Source organism: Xiphophorus couchianus, chromosome 16, assembly GCF_001444195.1.
Source record: "Xiphophorus couchianus chromosome 16, X_couchianus-1.0, whole genome shotgun sequence".
NCBI classification, from domain to species: domain Eukaryota; kingdom Metazoa; phylum Chordata; class Actinopteri; order Cyprinodontiformes; family Poeciliidae; genus Xiphophorus; species Xiphophorus couchianus.
Genome location: NC_040243.1, coordinates 15,368,389 through 15,391,770, shown reverse-complemented (window position 1 = coordinate 15,391,770; position 23,382 = coordinate 15,368,389). Strand labels below are relative to the sequence as shown.

General features: G+C 32.4%; 1 protein-coding gene across 3 annotated transcripts in view; it reads left to right on the top strand.

Moving 5' to 3' along the window:
* LOC114159458 (uncharacterized) overlaps positions 1-23,382 on the top strand; it is a 259,878-nt gene that overhangs the window by 217,106 nt on the left and 19,390 nt on the right. Inside the window, exon 3 of one of the 3 annotated variants that reach the window (XM_028041434.1) lies at positions 18,410-18,417. The exons of the other annotated variants lie outside the window; for them this stretch is intronic. Within the exon in view, the coding sequence (XP_027897235.1) occupies positions 18,410-18,417 (8 nt within the window). The remainder of the gene's footprint in view (positions 1-18,409; positions 18,418-23,382) is intronic. 3 annotated transcript variants of the gene reach the window in all.

Genomic DNA, 23,382 nt, shown 5'->3' with positions numbered 1-23,382 from the left:
AATGGCTTGGGATATTGACTGTCCAGTTTGTAAAGCAGTTCTTCAATAAATACAGAAAATTAAATGAGACAAGAATCATATTAATGATTTGAATGAAATATGTTTAAATATGCCTAATGTTTTGAAAATGTAACAAATGGTTTTTTTTTATTAGTTGAGTAAGACATAATGTGTATATAATGTCTTCAAAATATATTCACTAAAGCTAAAATCAAAGAAATGCCTATTCTTATTGAAATTAAATATTTTTTAGTTTTAATCCTTTGATACCATTTAAATATTCACACCCAGATTCTTGTTACACTTCAGTATCCTGTGATGAAGTTTTTGTTATAGGGTTTGTTGTAGTGTTATGGGGTGGGCAGCACAATGATATACACTCATACAAAAACCTACAGTAAATAAAACCTGTATTTATAATCCATTAACATTTTAAAATCAAATTTCAAAGTGAAATATGAAATAGCTACTTTATGTCTTTCTTAACATAGCACCTCATCATACATTTTATGATGAAATAGGTTTAAGTTTACATATCAGTAATTACATTTAGCTTATTAGTGTACTGTTAAAACTGTTAGCTTTAAAGATCTTTTAACTTGTTGTGGATATCTAAAACATATACTCAGATGGTGTGAGTATATATTATGTCCCTGCAACTGTTATGTGTTCTATACATTAAATGTGTTTGTTTAGTATCACTGACTGTTTTTCTAGTTCTTCAGATTTTTGTGTAAGTAGTGAGTGAAGATGCAGCCTTGTGATGTTTTTGACTTTTGGTACTAAAGTTTCTGTATATTCAGGTAAGACATTTTATACAAAATAATTGCTATGGCTGTTTTTTTTTCAGGTTTTGCTTCTTTTCAAAATTAAGCTCTTGATGATATTGAAATTTTGACAAGGTAATCTACTAATATCTCTAGAGGCAGAACAGATCAGGTGTTTCTATCCTTTCAACATAGCTAAAAACATCATTTGAAAGTGCTATAAATTAACACAGATGGTTGTTTTATTTAGTTTTAAGTGGTTGAAGGACTGATCCAACAAATGAGCAAACACTTTATTTTGATGATGATGATGATGATGATGATGATGATAATGATCTGTTACCTAATATTAGTTGTTATCACTTATAAATTATTATTCCTGGCAAACATTTTGCAGTTTATCTAAAAACCTGCAAAAAATGTCTAATGTCTGATACTGTGGAATAGGTTTTCTTAATATGAAAAGAAAAAAAAAATATTCACGAAATCTAAAATGTTTTTAATATTGTCAAAACATTATTGCTTAGTCATATTTCATTTTGTCTAATGTTTCAGCAATAATGTTGATTAGGTTTAGGCACAACAGTATTTGATAATGTAAATATTTATCTGAAAATTGTAGCTTAAAAATGTATGTTTTGTGATGGTGTGTCTTTAAAAACTGTTCTTTTTCTTCTGCGTAGGCCCCTAATTTGCTCTGAGGAATTATTCATATAGACAACACTTCTTAGTTGTAAAAACAATTGAAGAATAGCAAAAAATGAAACAAACTTTAGAGAATGTTATGTATTTGAAGTAGGTTTTAGACTATACTGTAGTCAGGGTTGACTATTACTCAATCCTGAGTAATGGTGTGATTTGAAAAACATTTGGGAATTTTTAGCCAATGTTTAATATTTGGCACAATCAGGTGTCTTTTTAAAATTTCGTTTCAGTCTTGCTGGATATTTGAAAGATAAAATGACCAAATAAGTTGTTGAAATAGTAGCTGTGATAGAGTATACAGTTAATCTAAAAGAAACATACATAAGTAACTAAATGATTGTTTGTAGCTTTGTTGCTGACTTTAAAATCGTTTTTTACAATATGCATATTTATTTCTGTGTAAAACCTTTAAACGTCAACCTTTCTGTTTTATAGTGACACCTGTGTCACCACTTCTGCTGTGTCTAACTCTTTGTTTAGATTAGTTTCAGTTTCTCTTATTTATTTTGCAGGAACATTGTGTAAATGAATTATCTTTTACAAAAAGAAGAGGTGCTTTATATCAAATTGCAAATGCACATGCGATTCTAGGAAGCTTGGGCAGCTGGTGATCAAACAACTTTCCTTGATGTTTTACTTTCTTATTCTACTGCTCTCCAATTTGCATTATTTGCTATTTCAATTGTTAACTTTATGTTTTCTCCCAGTTTTTTTTTATTTTCTCTCCATAGAAACTACATCTTGTCGAGGGTTTGTTCAGCTGTGATAACCTCCTATAGGAGGTCATCGGCTAAAATAATGTTTCTACAGTTACAGACCCCAAACCATTCTCCCTTTCCTGCTATTAACATTTTACTTTTCATTAGCCTAACAACAATCCTATATCAGTTCTTCTGTTTCTTTTTTGTGTATCTGCTCTGCCTTCTCATATCCCCAGTGAGTCATAGCAGGTGGCCACATGTATTGAGCCACATTTTGCTGGAAATTTCTTGCTGCTACAGAGGAGTTTTTACTCTCCACTGTTGCCACATGCATGCTTAATATTAGAGATTGCTGTAAAGTCAACAACATGATGAGGGTAATTGTCTACTGTCTCTACGTACTTGTCAGGAAGGAATGAATCAAGTACAAGACTTGGTGCAATCTGCTCATAAAACTTTTAAAACTAATTTGAATTATTAATTAACTTAACATGATGTACTGTTTGATAACTAGCATCAATTGCTGTATGTGTGATTGAACTGAACTGCCTTCAGAAAGAATTTGTTGTGAATTGGCACATAATAATAATAGTTATAATAATAGTAATATTTTTTAGATGTTTCTTGCCTTTTTTGTACTTTTATGATCATTAATATATTTGAATATTATGTAATGTTCTTAATATTACATAATACACTGGACAATATTTCAGACTTTTTTGTCAGAAGTATTAAGACAATTATGAGGAATATTGCATGTATATTTTACCTTTATTGCTAAGTATCTTTTGACTGTTTTCAATATAAACTTTTATAAAACTTGAACACAACTTCAATGTATTATTAGATTGTCATTTTCTTCAGAAAGTATAGTTGAATATGTTGCTTTGTCATAAAAGCAGCTTTGTATTACTTATGCTAGTGCATCTCTGCTTCTGTTATCGTTTAGCTCCAGGAGTTTCTACAGTTTTCTAAGCATCTTTTGTTGACGTGTGTCTGTACCTCTGGGACCTCAGCTGAAACTGTCAAACCAAAACTTCCTCGAAAGAACATCTGTCGTCTTTGATATACACTGCCTGGCCAGAAAAAAATTTCTGCTTCTGCAGTGTAGCAACATTTATTTTCTTCCAGTGTTGCTTTAATTTTTCACCAATACCTTGTATTGGTGATGAGAGACTGACCACTGCACAAAGCCTTCTCTAGAACATCATAAAGATTCTCACTGATGTTAAGGCCTTTCACCCAATTCATGGGTGAAAATGGATTGGCCAAACTTCAGCCCATGAAGTTTGGCATTATCATCTGTGTCATTATTTAATAAACAGTCCATTGATAGACATCAATGTTGCTGCATCTGGACCTGACCAAGTGCAGCAACCGCAAATCATAATGCTGCCCACACAGGCTGCTACAGTAGACACTAGGCATGATGGGTGCATCACTTCATCTGCCTCTCTTCTCACCCTGATGCACCCATCAGTGATGGGCCATCAATCTGGGAGAGTGTAAATATGGACTCATCAGATCACTCTTTCAAATTGCAATCGTTTTTCTCTCCTTAAATGTGATCTCTGTTCAATGCTAAGGTTCTGACCTTTCTTAAACAAACTGACACCTTTTTCACAACCACAGGATGTGTCTTTTCACATGGTTGTTTAATAAATGTGAAGCTGGGATTAAATAACTTGTTGCCAGCTAGTAGACAGTCATCCACGCAGTACACATTAAATTAAATACTCAAGTTAGGCCAAGTTTTTAGCAGTTATTTGAGTTTTGAAAATGGGTTTTGAGTGTCCACTCTGTCTGTCTAAATTGTTGTGACACTTCACCTGTCTGGCCTGCTGCTGGTGGCCACAGGACCCAGAGGTGCAGACTGAGTTGCAGCTCCCTTCTGTCAGTCTGCCCCAGGGCAATTGTGTCAACGTGAGTATGAGTGACTGAATGACTGATTGTAGTCCTGGGACTTGATAAGTTGCTATATAACTGAGGGCCATTTACCATTAACAATTTGTTCTTTCATGATTCTACATAAAAGCAAAGTCATGTGATGTGCAATCTCGGATGGTCATATTAAATTAGTTCTTCATTTTTTTCCATATACTCTTACCTGAGTACATGAGAAAAGAAATATGACTGTTTGACTGTATGACTGTGAGCATTGACTTATTTACTCACTTTCAGCAGACTGGCTGCTCAGGTGACAAACCTGAATTTAAGTTGTAAATTAAAACTTTAATTTACAATTTAAATTAAATAAAACTATCTGAATACAAGGTAACTATATAAGAATGTGTTAATGATACAAACATACTATCCTACAATTTCCTTTTAATACTATACAAATATATTTCCAATTTATACCTAAACTCTTATTAAAAGTGAGGCCATGACTACACTCACAATGGAAAATTTCATTTTATTTATTTTGTAATTACAATAAAACATTATTTCAGGGACCTCATATAATTCTCTGTATAATGTACTTTAAAAAAATCAATTTGGAAAATAATCAGTGAAGTAATATTTTGTTAGTTTTAATTCTTTCCATTCTTTTAATTATTCAGTCGCAGTGATGCTTGTTACACTTGAGAACTCCTGTTTGAGAGTTTTTGTCATAATGTTTACTGTAGTGTGGGTGGCGCCACAGTAATATACACTCATACAAAAACCTGATGGATAAAAGTGTCTTAATGGATAATATGATAAAATGGTTAAACATGTCACATTGAAATATATAATAAATATGATATCTAGCGTTCATCAGCTAATAGTTAATCTTACTCAAGCTGACTTAAGTTCATTAAGTTCATTTCAAACATTGGGACTCTGTGTTTTGGTTTTAAAGTTTAGTTTTATGTGAACTCTGAATTAATAGGAATTACCAGAAAACAAGTACTCAGATGATGTGAGTGTCTCAGTTATTGTCATTTTAAAATATTTGAAATTTTGCTTGGTTTACTATGTGTTTTTCTAGTGTTTCAGGTTTTTGTTCAAGCAGTAAGTGGAGATGTAGCACTGTGATGCTTTTGACTACTGGGGTAAAGGGACTGAAGTCACAGTATCTCCAGGTAAGTCATTTTTAAATCAAATATCACCTAATGCTGTTTCTTAAGTTGTTTTTTTTTTGTTTGTTTTTTTAAATGAGGCTGCTTGCTGATAGAGTTTTGTTGGTTTAATTTGCTAAAATCTATACAGATAGAACAGTTCCACAGGGGGGAAAAAATGTCTGTTGTTTCAGAATACTTAAAAAGAAATTAAAGTGGCATGAATTAGTACAAAAATATCCAAATATATTAGATATTTTTATAATTTTAGAACTCTAGAAAATGAGCAATGGGTTTGTGTGGAATACATAGGAATCTGTTACATAATGAATTCAAGCAATGTTTATGCAGAAAAAGAACTGCAAAAACCTATGCTTTGACAATTAAGATCACATGTTATTGTCTCCTAAAGACACTGGACATTTTCTGCAAAGCGGAACAAAGAGCCAATTTAATTAACCTTAAAAAGTATATATAATGAGAATATATAATAATAATTTTTGTTAATAGAAAATTACTATTGTATTTTTTAGAATAAAAAATATTATTATATATTTTGTAATTGCAATTTGTAATTTGTAATAAGCAATTAACACTATCATTTTATTTATACTTCTTGATATGTTAAAAATAATACTGAAAAACCTACCATCAAGAAAAATATAGGAGGGAGGTGTGTATTTTATTTTAGATTTTTAATGTTAGTTTTTTTAGAAGCAGCTTGTGTTACTTGGAAAACAATCTATGATATTTAGTTAATGAATGATGCTTTAAAAATTAAGGCTGAAAAAGCAAATCAAAGAAAGTGTGTATTTTGTTGCAGTATCTCTGGCAAAATGACAAGATAACCTGTTGAAATTGTTGCTGCCACAGTTTGCATTCAGATAATCTGAAATATCTATTTTTTTCGTTGTGGGGATTTTTTTCTTAAAATATACCAGCAACTTACATGGTGTTGTGTTGATCTTATCAATATTGTCACCAAGTAAAAAAACAAAAAATGGCAGATCGATGTAGTTTATTTTGAGAATATCCATTGTGTTCATCATAAGAATTTGACGGTTTAAAAATATTTCAAGTAAAAGATTTAGCAATTGGAAATTCAAAGCTGATGCATGATCTTGTACTTTGTTGCACTTCAAACATTCACTGTAAAGATAAAGTTAAAAAGAAATGTCTAAAAAAGTTTCTATCTTTCAGCGTCTGTGACTATAACAACAACATTTTCATGTTTTAGTGATGTTTAATTGTCAAACTAATTTAACTACATGTTACAGAGTAGAATTATGGCCACTGAAAAAAAATTAATTCAGATATTAATCTCAGAATTTTGAGATCAAAGTCAGAATTCTTTTTTTTTTCATTTACCGTAATCCTCTCCCTTATGTTGTTTTACATCTTAATAGTTAAATTAAATTTCAACAGTTCATTCACTTTTTTTTAAGAAACATTTCAAAACACCTAATTATTTCATCATCAGACAAATCCTTGATTTAAAAGGTAAACACTATGATATGTGATGAACTCAAACTTAAAATAGTTGTTTCAAAAATGTAGGGGTAGATATTATGTGTTCTCCAAAAATATCTAAATGTTGGTACCATAAATATAAACCTGTGTAGAGTGTTTGAATAATTATTTGCAGCTGAATTGTAGCATTTAAGATCTGTTATTGTAATATGTATTTTTATTTCTGTATGTTGAAAATTTGAACTTCAACATTTCTCTTATTTTACAGTGACACCTGCAGCTCCATCTCTATTTCTAGTAACTCAATGTGATCCTGGGAGTGGAGATACAATCACTCTTGGCTGTCTGGCCCAGGACTTCTTTCCAAAAAGTGCTACATTCCAGTGGACCAGTACCAGTAACACTCAAGTGGTTTCTCAGCAGTATATTTTTCCTCAACAAAACGACAACAACAGATTCACTGGAGTCAGTGTGATCAGTGTGTCAAAATCAAATGCTTTGTCCTACACTTGTTCTCTGACTCATCCAGCAGGAAACAAAACTGTACCAGAGAAATGTATGCAATTCTTCCATTTCAGTACATGTTTTCTTTCATTTCCTCAAAGACATTTTCTCAGACAGGAAAAATTTTAAACGTCTTAATCTTATGTCTGTCTTGTTCTTGTCTTGTGCTTAGATGCTCCCTCTCCTCCCAATGTAACATTGCTCTCAGAGTCAGATGGAGAGAAACAGATCTTGGTCTGTTACATTGAAAACCTTACCACCAAACAAGTGTCATTCAGGTGGAAGAAAAGCAACAACGATGTGTCTAACTTCAAAAGTTTTGATCCCGTAAAAGATGGAGATGCTTATATTGCTGCCAGCATCTTAGAAGTCAACAAAATAGAATGGGACAGTAAGGCTGTTTACACCTGTGAGGTGACTCACGCAGGACAAAATTACGCAAAAAAGGCCTCAAAAGGTACTGCATACTGTTTATTATTAATTATTAGAAAGTAAACTAAAAATACAGTCTCTCTAATTACATAATAATTAAGTATTTTATATTTTACTTGTTATCAATAAAAAAAAAAATCTCAATGCCTAAACACATTTTCTTTTTTCCCCCCTTTCTCATTTAGCATCTTTTACAGTGACACTGAACCCTCCGAATCCTAAAAAGATGTTTAAAGATAAACAAGCAGAGCTAAAATGCATCATTACTGGACAGGATGGTGCTACTGTATCTAATACTAAAATCCAGTGGTACATTGATGGACAGCCAGTGGCCAATAATAATGAAGCACACAGTGAAAGCAGTACGTTAATTCGAAGCTTTGATGAATGGAAGAAAGTTAAAAAGGTGCAGTGTGTTGCCACGAGAGATGACATGGCACCAATTACTGAGAGTCTTGATGTCAACAGAGGTATGCCATCTAAATTTAATGGATTATTTTTTGAGAGTAATAAATGTACAAACATGAAATATATGTTTGTCATAAAAATTATAATCTTCATTTCTGTTTTCCAAATAAATTGTAAATTTCTTTTAGGTAACGCAATACCCGATGTTCAAGTCCACAAGCTTTCAAATAACACAAACGAAGTCACTCTGGTGTGTTTAGTCACCAGTTCAGTGCTGCAAGATTACTACATCGCCTGGTTAGAAGCTTCTGGACCTAAATCTGGAACATACATTAATGGCATCAACTTGCCCCCACAGAAGATCAACAACAGTCTTTACCTAGTTTCAAGCTTTTACACCATCAGCAAGAATAACTGGGAGAGCACAAACAAGTTCAGCTGCAATGTTTGGCCTGCAAATGGAAAAATGAAACCTCATGAGTTGTCGAGTGTCTCGGGTAACTCATGTGAATGCTAAGATCAGATTAAGCATGCTGTTTTGTGCCTGCATGTTGTTTGCTCTTGTTTTTTTGTTTTTTTTTAATGAATTTTATGTTGTAAAGCTGTGTGCTCTATAATGTCATTGTTCCTGCACCTATGTTTCTTTGTCGTCTTATGAGTTTTAAATTGTCCTCGTCGTATTGTGAACAGCTTAATGAGCGTGCTGTCTCGTCCAAATAAATGTTGCATGGAGACTTTTGGTCTGTGTGTGAATGAATGAACACAAGCAAAACAAATGAAAATGAATTCTCAATCCATATGAATGACTTGTTTTCTAACAGGCTTTTTGCTTAGTAGTGCTCAATCACTGAAATCTGATATTTCAAAAATCTTATATGTAGCAATACAAAACTTATCTAATCACCCACAATTTTGTTTCCTCTTTTTACATTTTCCCTCAGACTCAAATATGACAACTGCCTTAAGTTGCATAGATAATCTCTCTGAAGGAGATGACTTCAACGGCTTGTGGTCCACAACCTCTTCCTTCGTCTTCCTCTTCATCTTCTCTCTCACCTATAACATGATTTTCATTCTTGTTCAGGTAAACATGAAGAGGTTTTCTCTGCATTTACTTCATTATGAATAAAATGGATCCATACTCACAAGCGAGCCTTAAGAATAATTTATCTAACTCAAAATTGTGTTACATGTATAGTAAGAACCTATTTGATGACGGCAGTAATCTTGAGAATAATTTCTTTCTAATTTATTAATTTTTTCCTCCTTTTGTTTTCAGATGAAGAAATAATAAAGGTTCAGGTGTGCAAAACAGAAATGAATGACCGCAGAATATCTGCAAGAGTTTTTCAGTATTTCATGTACTTTTTATTATGTATGAAATGTTTGAATGTATTCTAGCTACTTTTTAGAAAATTCTTATTATTACTGATATAGAGAAATGAACCATAATTTTGTTTTCGATGTATAGTATGTGTTTTCATGATCTTGAGAATAAATGTTTTCGGTGCTACTTCATTCTGTATTGAGATTGTAATTATGTTAACAATGCTTAAAGTTGTCTTTGCTTTCACTCAAAGACAACTTTTATCTCACTTGAGTGCATCCCTTCTTCTCATTTCTTTATTCTGTCAGTTAAAGGTTGGTGTCTCAGGGGTTTTGTAAATAAAATTATTAGACAGAAGTTTGAATGTGCTTCTGTACCTCTGGGACCTCAGTTTAAACTTTGCTGAAACTGTCAAAATTAAACTTCCTGGAAAGAACATCTGTCAACTGTGGTATATTTGCATTTTTTTTTCCATTCTACTAATGGAAAGTGACTTTTTTTTAAAAATGGAAGAAAAAAATTTTTATTATTAAAGTAAATTTTAAAATTATTGGGAGAAAAGGTAAAGTTGCAGTAAAATAATCTGAAACCGCTGAGAAAAGTTACTGGCAGTAATTTGAGTTTAGAACAACAACAAAAAATATTCTTTATCATTAATACTTGCCCCATAGGGCAAAAGAAGACCATGCATATTCTGCTCATAGATGTTTGGTATAGCAGCTTAAAACTTTCTCTTGAAACATAGGTTGTGTGGTTTGACCTTGAATCTGTTGGTCATACTCTGTGCACGCAACAAAAACTCCTTAAAAAATTAAGGATTGAGCTTTGTACTGGCTTATTAACCTTAAATAACAAAGAAGAATGTAGCGTTTGATATCAAGAGCAGTAAATGTGGGACATTTAGCAGAAAATGAAAAAAATACAATTCAAAGCAAATGTCAAAAAAAAAAAATACAACATTTTTTTCTCATGTCAAGTTATGTATAGTAAGTTACTAGAACAAATAATGCCTTCAATGTTAGAGTCACAGACATGAAAAGACAGAAACATAAATGTTTCTTATTTGTCTCATTCTTGGGGCAGCCAGCAGCTTCAAAATATATCATCTCTCTGCTATTTGACCAGTTCATATGAATGCTTTTATTTCCTACATGCTTCCTATTTTTTACTATCTGAATGAGGACGGCCTCAGTCCAGGCCTCCAGAGATGCTATCCTGCAACTTTTAAATGACATTTAAATATTTTTTTAAATAGTTTCATAATAAAATGTATTTTTGTATAAGACAAAAATAACTATACTGTTAAACTTGAAACTAGGACATTTTGATTTGCATGTTTGTTCACATTACAATTAAAATTTGACTGCCATTACATGCAGCATGCTGTGTTTGTTGAAGACTTTATGTTTTTGATGTTGTTGGTCATGTTCTGAACAATAAAACAAAAACCCCATCAGACAAAAAAACAAACAGTGACCTAAAGCTGTATATAACACACCAGACAGTAGCATTTTGTATTTGTTGTATTGTATTTGTTCTTTTCAACCCTGGTGTCCATTCTAAGAAATCATTAGTAGTGATATCGGATAAAGAAACAGAGTTGAATCAATATCGAGTAGTAAACAGAAAATTTTAAAGAAAATTTAGAAGATGTTTTTAGCCTATGCAAAGCCTCTGTCTTCATGAAATGTCCTAATTTACTGTTTATAATTCAGAAAATGTCACTGTTGTTAACATAACACAAAAAAAGAAATTTGATAATGCAGATTTGTGGGTGATTTAAAGAAAAAATATAACCAAATAAATATCTAATTAAAAAGAATTCCTATAATTACATTCATTATCAGTAGCTTTTATTGTTTTTGTGTCAACACAAATATCAGATAAAACTGAGTAAAATCGAAAATACAATTGGCATTTTGCAAATGTCTATATGTTTTATGTTTCATGGTATTCTTTCAAAAGTTACTCCCCGGCTCCTTGCACCCCTGAGACCACACCTGCTGAAGTGAAACTTTGTAGACACTATTACAGCTATAAATACATTTCCTTGAAGCAACATTCACATCTGCCAGTATCAGAATGTCCCCAAGCACAAAATGATTCACATAGTAAGTAAAGTTCATACTAACCCAACACCAACGACCTCTCCTGTGATCCCAACTGTATTGCACATTCAACAAAATTTCTTTCCATTTTTTAATCTTTAACGGTGACTGTATAACAACACAGTTTTAGTCAGACTTGGTGCTGCTTTTTATGTTCTTCAACTAACTATTCAAATGATATCAGCAGATGCTATTAGAATTGAAGTGCTCCTCTGACCTCAAGACTGCAGGATGTCTGAAAAAATAGCTTACTTTGCTTATGCCGAAGCTGACTTTGAGTTCACTCCACAGTCAAGTAGAAATATTCATTGCAAATTTTATATGTGAGGAAAATTTTTATAATCCTTTAAATAATTTAATATGTCACTTGAGGCTTTTGAAACCCATAGGTTCTTCCTTGATATGTACAGAAGTACAAAATGACTCTTAAATTGTGTGTTTAAATGATTGTTGATTCATTATTTCAAGAGATGTACAAAATGATACAATATTTGTTCCAAAGAAACATTAGCAAAAATCTGTTATCCAGATAATTGTTGGCAAGGCGAAAAGGAAATAATACAGGCTCTAAAATTGTAAAATAAATAAATACAATAATAATACAAAAAAAGTGCTCACAACATCCTGAAATTTTGTTGCAGCTCACACACGTAGTCTGTTAAGAGTTTATCAATCATAAATAAATCAAGACTCAACAAAATACACTGCATGTCAAATATTTTGTTTCTGCCATAGGATGCAAATAATAGGCCCTATTGTCAGCAGTGTACTGTATGTTTCTCTAAATAATGCTAAACTCCAATTTAAAGTTATACATTTTCCTCAGAGAATATATTCCAGCCTTAACAGCATAGAATCTAGGCTTTCAGTATAAGCTTGATGACTTTTGAGGTCATTGTCAATTAAAGAATGATGTTCATATGGCAGACTGTTGAAGCATGTTACATGAGCGCCCTCTGTTGGTGATTTTGGCTCAGATGTACTTTCGCTTTTTCTTCTTCAGGTGATTGATCAGAGTGGATTCGGGAACCTTATAATCCAAGCAGAGTCAGGAGTTTGTTGTGAGTGTTTCATGTATTGTCCTTTTTTATTGCATTGTCTGCCCAAAGTTTGTTGTTGTTATCGGGGGTTTTTTGTCCAGGGAAACTGTTTGCTGTGTTTTGAGCTTTGTGTGTTTTGACTTTTGACTAGAAATGTGATACCATATCTAGCTGTATTTTGTGGGCTCCTTTAAATGATTGTTCTTCTTTTTCCAAATTTGGAAAGTATGGGTAGCTAACTTTCTTATGTGTTTGTTTTGTTTTGTTGATTGACTGAGATTTTTTTTTTTTATCTAAATCTTTCTGTGGTAGACTCCATTGGAACAATAAGTTTAGACAAAAAAATGTCAAAATTATTTAACTCCTTTTGTTGTTACCAGTGTGTTTTCTGTGTGAAGGGGAGATAAGGTCTAAAATAAAATATTTGCTTGTGCTGACATCTGCAGGTCTCTCAGTGCAAATCATCATAAAAATACTGTTGGATGCTGCATGATGACGGAAAACAACCACTTCAAAACAGTGACTTTATTCTCATTCAATCTGGGATTGATTCACACATTCAGACTGGAGCATGTTTTTTCTGGGATACAAGGCATGTTTCATATATCAACAATACAAAAATAAAAAGAGTAAATATGCAACTATAAATGTGCTTTTGTTATGTATAAACTAAAATTTAAAAAAACAGGCCATCTAACCAAATCCATATACAACAACATTTGTAGCGCATTGAAAAGCACTGAAGTAACATAACATTCACCACAATAACATTATGTTTTGACACAAAATTGTCAAAGCATAATGTCTTGACATGTTACAAGACTGTGGGATGTATCTTTTTTCTGAAAATTGGTTAATAGCTTTGGATTATATCACTGAGTTGGATACATTGATTCACAGTTATTGAAAATGATAAAAAAGATTTCTGTCCTACCACAACTGTGCTGACTTATTGACTTAGAACTTCAGAAAAGCACAAGCTGTAATACTGCAAATATCTCAAAACATTTTAAGAAAGAAAATAAAGGTTTTAAAGCTCAGCAAAACTTTCTCATGGTGTGTACTGTACGGTGTTTACAGGAAAAGGACCAACCGTCATTAAAGTTTGCACTATTTTATGTCATGGTTTTTGAACAGCCTTCACTCACTGTGAGTTAACAGCCACAGTAGTAAATGTCAGTACAAAAACCTGCATTGACTTAAGAGCTGATATTCTATTATGTGAATACTTTCATACATGTATAAAACTAAACTTAATTATTATATAATGTCATAATGTAAAATTATAACAATTCTAAGCAGCTTCATAGGTTTATACATATATTTATATATATATATTTATAAAAGTAGTAACATAGTTGTGAAGCAAAATAAATGCTTTACAGTAGGTTTTAGAGGTTTTTGTACTGTGCCATACCACACTGCATAGTGGCCACAGTAGTAAAAATAACTTTTGACATCTAAGAACAAAATATCTAAAGTGTAATATGTATAAACTGACTTGAATGCACAGAACTAAATAATAAGTTATAATCCATATAGATTTATTTTCCCTGCATTATATCATGTAGCGCCTTGATATTTTCTATGAACTGGCATCAAACTGATTGGAATCAAATTTAATCTGAAAATGATAAGAATCCACAGAACCAGTCATTGTCATTGTTCCCTGCAATAACAAAGGTCGTATTTTAAAGCACTTTGTAGGAGATCAAAAGGTGAAAAACTAGTATATCAAACTTGTATATGAAACAAAAAAATAAAACTTTCAAAAGGTAGACTTGCAGTCAAAAAACATGACCTGGAACATAAACAAGTTTAATAATTAAATATCAAACAAAACAAAAAAACTCCCCTGGCACTTTATTGTCAAAAGATGAATAAAATGCACAAAAAGTCATATTTAACTAAAAATAATAATGCATGTAAAAGATTGTCAAAAGTAGGCATGCTTTTTGCATGAGCAGGAACCAGTGTGTATATATGGGAGCTACCACAGTGTGAAACAGCAATACAAAATCCTCTTTTCGTGATCCTTTTGTGTTTAGTTAATTTTAATTGTACCAAGTCTTGTTCACTTCCTCCCTCCTTTCCTTAGATCATCAGCTACTCCATGTCAGATCCTGATCATCTTTTCTCAACTTTTTAATTTTACTTTTGCATTTTTGTGATTTCTTGTCTGTATAGGACTTGTTAGTTTTGATATAGATTTAAACTATGTTTTTGCATTGACATGGAGATTTATATTTATGCTGGTTGTCTTTGACATTTATTCCCACTAAGTCCCCCAGAAATGACAAATTATTGATAATGGAAACTTATAATAATTTCACAAGCAAAACTATTTGACAAAGTCAAGATTATTATTATTATTATTATTATTATTATTGAAATCTGAAAGAAATTTCATGTAAGAAGACAAAAACAATATCTATTGCTCCTTTGTATAAACAGAAAATATTGGCAATCAGTATGCCAGTCAATATTTTTCTATGGATATGCATCACTGTGCATTCAGTGGTACCACACATGAATGCACAAAAACCTCTGAAATCAAATAGTTGTTCAATTTTAAATATCTTACAAGTACATGTGAACGGAATTTTAGAAAGTTTGGATTAAGAACATTAATGAATGTTCAAGAAAGATGAGTGCAAACATTTAAAAATAAATATTAAATCTTAAAATGCTGTCTTTTGAAATAAGTGTTGTGACATATCAGTGTTACAGGACAGTGGTATTTGACTTTTGATGATTAATGTTAGAAATATTCATTCATCCACTGTACCACTCGTCCATGCAGTGTCTTTAGCTTAGAGGTGGAACACCCTGGACAGGTCACCAGTCCATCACAGGGCTGGTGTGATGGACTGGTGCACACACGAGGGGGTGCACACATGAGTGCACACACACTCATACCTAAGGAGAAATTAGAGCAACCAATTAACCTTTCAGTCATATTTTTGGACTGCGAGAGGCAGCCTGAGTAGAGGAAGTGCACCATCCACAGAACATGCAAAATGCCTGCAAAAAGAATAGAATGTGCAGACCTATGGGAATAATTATTTGAAAAGACAAAAGAGAAAATGAGGATTTAAGTTCATTAAAGCTTGCATATGGTGTTTTACTGAAAGTGTTTTTTTCTCTTTTTTATTTGATGAATTTCACATAATTTATGTGAGGTTTTTAAAGTGATGTTGTAGGGAGTTTTCGGAGTATAAATTTCATTGCCCAGTTTTTGTTTTTTGGGCAGTTATGAGCAAATGACAATAAAATGATTTCTATTTTATCTAGTGAACTGTCCATGTCCAGGTTCTTGAATGGCCACAAGTCACAGTGGGAGACTACCCACAGTGACAAACATCAGTACAAAAACCTGTTTGGAACAAATAATTTTGTATATTAAAAATGAAAATTATGATTAAAAAAAGAAAACAATATGAAACTTCTGTGAATATATAACAAATCAAAACCTATATTAACAGTAAATATCTTAACCAACAGGGTGGGACAACTTGACACACTTAGAGCAGCATTAAATACTCACTCACCAACTTCTTAAATCTGGTAAAATTCTTGCAGCTTAAATCTAGATATCTATTAAAAAATGTAAAGATCATTTTAACAGTTAGATTTCATCGAATCATTCAGAGGGCTGCTTAATATGTCCATAAGGTTGAATCTGTAAACTATTAAGGCTGAAGTCGACACTCAGAGTATTGCAGCCAGAAAGTGAGGTAGGGTTTTTGAACAGGATTGTGTCACAGTGCATTATAACGGCCACAGTGGTGAGCTCTGTGACAAAAACCTCCTGCCACTTAAAAAGCTGCTTGAAAACCAGCCTGTTTCAGTTTCTTCCCACAACAAAAATACATGGTTACAGTTTTGATGGAGTGATAATTTGTTCTCTCTTAAGTCATTGTTTGCTCTTCTGTTCAGTTTTTAATTCATGTTTCAAACATAGAAAAAGAAACTAAGGGGAATTTACAACAGCCAGTGTGAAATAGGAGTTTTTGTGTTGGTCTGTGTCACAGTGTACTATGACTACCACACTGATATGCTCTGTGACATTAACAGAGAAAATTACTATCACTGCATACAGAAAACACTGGTACAATCTAATACCACCTAGACAGCATGAAATGAACAAGCAAAGGTTTTTGTATGAGTATGGACCACTGTGTATTATAGCAGCTACCACAGTGGGAAATACCAATACAAAATCCTCTCCACAAATAGAGTTTGTGAAAAATGAAAGATGATCAGTTGGTTAATATAATTGAATGGAAAGGAATAACAATACAGTTTTGTTACATCTTGTGATGAAAAACCTTTTTATATAAATAAGTTTGAAATGATAAATGGCACAGCATAAAAAAGTACCATCGTGCAACAAAAGTTTCATAAAGTTTCATGATAATATATATTATCCATCCATCCAATGTTATAAAGCACATATAAAAAGCAAAAGTAAGACACCTTAGTCAAAAAGTTTAATTTTCAACAATATATATATATTAAGTTAACTAAGGTTTTATCATGGTGCATGACTACTGAATGTACAAACAGGAGCACTTGAAAGGTTTTTGTATGGTCACATGTCACTGTGTGGGGTAGCGGCCACAGTGATAAACGGCAATACAAAAACCCAATTTAGGCCAAAGCTTTCAAAAAGTGTCAGTCTGTCTATTTCATAAATACAAGCACACTGTAGATAATTACATCAAATTACCATTTATAAAATGAATCTGTCAAACATTTCAAAATGTTTTTTTTTTTTTACCAAAGCTTTGCTATTCATGAGCTTTAAAAGGAGGCAGAATAAAGCGATAAATAAAACTTCCTCAAATGAAGAAGAGTTTAAATAGGTCTAATCTTTCTTAGCTGATGAAAACAAGACTCCATTTAACTCAGAGGTGTGCTGCTCAAAATTGTACTTATTGTCAAACTACTCACTAAGATCCTGTTCCAACTGGACAATAAGTTCAAGTATGTCATTGACAATTGGTTTTATTATGGAGAAAATGTTTTATTTCTTTGATATTTAATGTGTACATATGTTTGCACTTGTGGTTGACAACCATCTTTCTTCTCAATAGTTATGCAACACACAGGAAACTTTCTTCACCACAACAGGGTCAACAGCGTCCAAAACTGACGCTGTTCACTGAAAGCCAAAGACTCAAATAGCTTGGACACAAAGTATTGAATCAGGCCACAGTGTATTTTTTCGCTGCTGTTTGGAAATGAATCAAATTAATTTAAGACAACGTGTTAAGACATTACTACTAAAGAGATAGCAATGTATGGTAGATAACTTAAGTGAAATTTTAAATCATGTTTTTCTAAATATCTTAAATGTCATTTTTGCTTTAGATAGCACCTAATGTAACAATTATAAAGTGTGGTTTTACAGTTGCATTAAAATGCAATATTTCTACATGGTATACAAAATCTGACTGAACTTCGGTAGAGGTGAGGTTGCTGTAGCTGGTTTAACAATCAGTGGTAACCTAAACACACTATGCAGGTAGTATACCTGATAATAAAACTATCGGCAGTATCATCTTAAAGATAACAGTTTGATTTAACATATCAAAGGTCGGGTACAATTAATGATAAGCAAATCCATTTTGATTAAATTTTATCACAATTTACACATGAATAAAACAAGAGTTTCTGTGTACAAATGTTTAGGACAACAAACCTCTCAATTTTTCTTTACATTAAAGCATATCAAGCACTTTATTTTTGAACAAAACTTAGAATAAACTGAATTATTTATAACTGAATTATGAAATAAGCACAAAAAACTGAATCTTAGGTTGGGTCAGAAGTTATGTTGGGGGAAAACAGGAAGTTCAGAGAGAAGTTTTTGTTCAGTGCTGAGCTACAGTGTATACAGTGGCAGCCACAGTGAAACATTCTATAGCAAAAACCTGATGTATGGCAAAAACAATCTATTATTTATTTTAAACAATCAGCTGATTGTCTGTATTGGCAAATTTTAATAAAAGACTTCTAAACAAGTGAAATTTAGCCATGTTCTAATTTGATCACTGGATTTAGCTGAAATAGAAAGAAAGTGGAATTGAATTGGATGGGATGGATCTGAAACAAAATCAATAGAGCTGGATTCTACACATCAGTAACCCTCTGCTAAACTTTTCTATGTATAATTCAGGATATAACATGTTTCCTTTGAGGTTCAAATTCATTGTATGTGAAGAATTAGTACACAAACGTTTTTTTCTCCAGTTTCACTAAGTGAATTTCTCCATAAGCCATTGGATGAGCCTTAGCTGAACATCCATAAATTAATAATTATTGAGAGAGAGTAAAAGAAAAAAACTGCTACACATCAGAACTTGCATGGGTAGCATGCAAGGGTCCCAATGTTTAGCATAAAACACAAAACCATTTTTGAAAAAAGAAAAAGGAACAATCTCCATTAACAAAATCTTACAAATTGACACAGCTGATCAAATGATCAATTAAGTAGTTTAACAAATCTATTAGCTAATAAAATTAACCATGCTTGGTTTTTATTTTATTTTACTTTTTAATAGATCTTTGGCATAGGATGTAAACATTATATCTCTAGCAACATTTTTGTCTGATTAGATTTTTGTAAAATTTGTCAGGGAAGCAAAACTGACAATGTCAAGGATTTCATAAAAGAGATAATAGATTGCTTTTATATTCTGTGAATTTTCATTCAGGCAGTCCAAACAAAAACCTACACAATACGAACATGTCTTTTTAAATACAATGTACATCTCTATAAACTTTATCCTAGTAACAGCAAAGATAAGATTACCGTATACTGCATTACTTGTAGCTCTTTGTCACGTTTGTCTGACATTTCTTTTGGAAAATTAACATTTTTTTTACAATGGTAAAAAAATGGTATTCAGATTACTGTATCCAGTGTACAGAGGGATGTTTTTGTCTGGGGTTGTGTCACAGTGCAGTATAGCAACCACAGTGATGTCTTCTATGACAAAAACCTCCTGGCAAACAGAAAACAAGAGAAAACGACATTGTCACTTTAGAAATCACGTTTAGTTTGAGCTCTGAGTTACATTTCTATTAAATGTAGAAATTGCTCATTGTATGTAACATTTTCTTCTCATATACAATGTCATTTCAACCAGATTACTTTATTGTTGTTGTAATATTTGTTTTATTACTATTTATTACTTAATTACTATGCCTAAATGTAAGCACCATCATTTAAAAGAACCATGCACTGTCAATATAAGTCAGAGTGAAGGGAGGAGTTTTTGCATAGGATCATTTTACTGTGTACTACGGCAACCACAGTGATTTACTCTGTGACAAAAACCTCCTGCCTAAAGAAGAAAACGTTTTACACAACCAATAATTTCTATGTTTCAAACTACAGATATTGAGCTATTTTATGCCTCAGTACATGCCTGAAATCTATCGTTGAAGGAAAACTTTGCGCGTTTCTGTCCGTTTACACTTTGTAAGAATGTTTATAAAAATCTATGGAAATATTCTGAAAAAGTCAAATAACAAAATAAACTAATAAACTGAAATCAATTTGTGTCATAAGCCTATTTAAAGAAGTAGGAAAAGGGTCGGGTAATAGCATTCAGGGATATATTCTTGTACAGTGTTTGACCACAGTGTATACACTAGTAGTGGATCATAAAACATAAACTTATCCTAAGAAATAAATATTGTATTGGGTTCAATTTAATCTGCTCTTTTACAGATAGACATTCTTTTTACTGAATCTGGTGTACAATATCTGATTGTACTGGATACAGATCATACATCAGATTTGTATAATCAAATTTGAATTAGATTGACTGATATGGGCTCTTTTAATTAGCACTTTTCTTGGTTATGTAAAGACGAAATGAAAATAATAAGATTTTAATCATTAATAAACTTTAAAAAATGATTCCCAAAACACTGCCTTTGCACAATTTGAAAAAAAGGCTGTTTGAATTTAATTTGATAAATACATACATACTGTTTCATTATTGTAAAGCTCTATCTAATTAAGTTTGAAAAGTAGTAAATTAAGAGTCAATTTTCATCAAAATTTTCCAGAAGTTTCCTAACTCAAAATATGACCAGTTCACTAAATGAGGCAAACGTTTTTGTATGAGTATAAATCATTGTGTAAATGGTGGCTACCACTGTGAGAAACACCAATACAAAATCATCTCCTTAAATTGTATGGTCCACAATTAGCTGCAGTTTGTGAAAAATGGACTCCAATCTACTTCATATGGAATAATACAATTTTGTTTGTTTAAATTACATGTTGCCTGAAAAGAAAATCTTCTTTTCTGTTGTGTACAAAATAATTTTTGAAACATGAAATATTAAACTCATATTTGAGGTGAACTTATGTATTGTGTTAGTTAAACAGGACAAGTCAATCTTCTCAGTCAACTCAGTAGTTCATTAAAATTGGCCACATTTTTTCATTTTTAAATATCAAACAATTACAAATTAGTAATGCAATACAGCCAAGTTTAAATGTTAAGTATCAACACATGTGTACATCATGGACTTGTGGTTGTTAACATCCTTACAGTGGGTTATTTATGTAACACTGCAGGAAATATTTCACCACAGCAGGTGCTTCCACATGTCAATGAGAAACAGAAGCTCCAAACTAAAATTTAAGGAGCTCTGACAGTAACACACCATGTCACTGAGGCAAAAATGGGAATTCGTGTGTATTAAACTGCAATAAAATTAAAAGCTTTGTTCTTAAACCAACAAAGTTAACACGTTTGGAAAAGTTCTTAGATCTCCTCGTTATCAGTCTCCTAACAGGAAAAATCCTAAATTCAAAACACATTTCATGAAAGCATTCTTTTTATGAAATATGCTTTCTCCTAATTAATATCTAATATAAAAGTAGAACAACACAGCATCAATACTTGAGTTAAAGGCTTGTCCAATAGCTTTTCATACAAATGTTTACAAAGTTTGCCTAAAGTGATCAAAAGGAGCTGTCTTTTGTAAACATAGTTACTGAATTGTCTTGAGGCTTCTTACTGAAATTCAATAAATAGATATTCCAATTTAAGTAAAATGTTTAAACAGTAAATAGTAACCTATACAACAACTATATGAGAACACGTATTACCTGGCACGTGTTTACAGAATAACAACATTTTATGCCTTACACAAAAACCTCTACTTTAACTACAAAAAGGTACATTGCCCCTTTAATGCTGTGTTTATGTTTCACACATAGGCAGCCATTACTTATCAAAAGTCATAACGATATGCTTTCTCTGGTTTTTGCAATAACTCATAGAGAAATGTCCATTTTACAAACAGTAAAACAAATAAGGAGACCAAAATAATGCATTTCGTGTGAGAAACGTTCCAAAAGGTCCAAAATACAATAAGTTAAAAGTGAAATCAGTAGTTTTTTAGCTGTTTCTCAGCTAGCTCAACACACGTACAAAGTCCGCTAGCATTAGCATTAATTAACCTCCACATATATGTTCCATTTTCTACACAATACTAATCAGAAACTGCATCTTGTAACTCACTAGTTGACCCTCGATTCAATAACCTTTTTAACCCTTAAAGCAGTAATTCCCTAAGTGTGGGACTTGTCCCCTGTGGGACGCGGAATGAAGAAAAAAAAAACAGCTACACAAAAGTGTTTCACTGTAAAGATGGTTTGTAGTGTATTTTGTTGCAACCTGAAGTGTGAAATAAACTTCAGTGGAGTTTGAAAACAAAATATGTGTATAGGTTTATGTCTGGTTGAACGATGTGTGTGCCCAGTTACTTGTGCCAACTTGATTTCACTCTTCTATACATGCAAGGACTGTTATTAATGTAACAGTCTTCACATGCATTCATGTAGTCATGTGAATGGCCTTGATCTTGATCTTAATCTTAATCGCTGTGTTAGTTTTCATTTATATTTCCATCAGACCAAGATGAGCAGAGGAATTCACTCGTAACTTAACGTGTTCAGTTACTTCTAGCTTTGTTCCCTGCTCATCATATAAGCAACTATCCTGCTATTGCCTAAACAACAGCATAGAAGTTGTCTTGAAATTCCACTTGACAAACTGGACAAATTTGTTCGTACCACTTCTGTTTTCTGAAAGCATTTAAATCTGAATCTGTGCTGTTTGGAATTTGGTTAAATAACAGCATATGTGTGCAAAGAAATCAGGACCAAGTAATACAATGGTTTCAAATGAGCTGGCAAAGGTCAGGTTCCAAATGCAATGTCATGACATCATGACGTCATGATCTAAATCAGGGGTGTCAAACTCAATTTCACCAAGGGCCACTTCAGCATATTGGCCACCCTCAACGGGCCACATTGACGGTATAAATCAGGAATGCCCAAGTGCAGTCCTCCAGACTGCAACTTTTAGATGCGTCCCTGCTAAAACATACCCCAGACAAAAAGTTGACTTCCCTCATTAGCGGCAACTCAGTTCTGTAGAGGCCAATGAATGAGTCAATGATCCAGGTGTGTTAGAGAAGGAACGCATCTAAAGTTGCAGTGATAGGTCTGGAAAACTAGACTTGGGCAACCCTAGCATAAATGTATGAAATACAATGTTAAAAATAAATTAAACAACACCTCATATTGTTAACTGATTTTATGTATTCAAGTTTTAAATATTTCATTTGAGTTTGCATGGATGTAAAATTACTGCTCAGTTTAAAAATTACATTTTTAAACTGAGCAGTTTAAAAATATGCTCAGTATTTTTAAACTGCTCAGCTAAACTTCGCTCTTTAGCTTGTTAGCTTGTCGATGCTTCAGTTTTATTCGCTGGGAAAATTAATCTTTGTCTGCTTTAAAGATAAGCAGACAAAGAATAAAAAACAAGTTTTG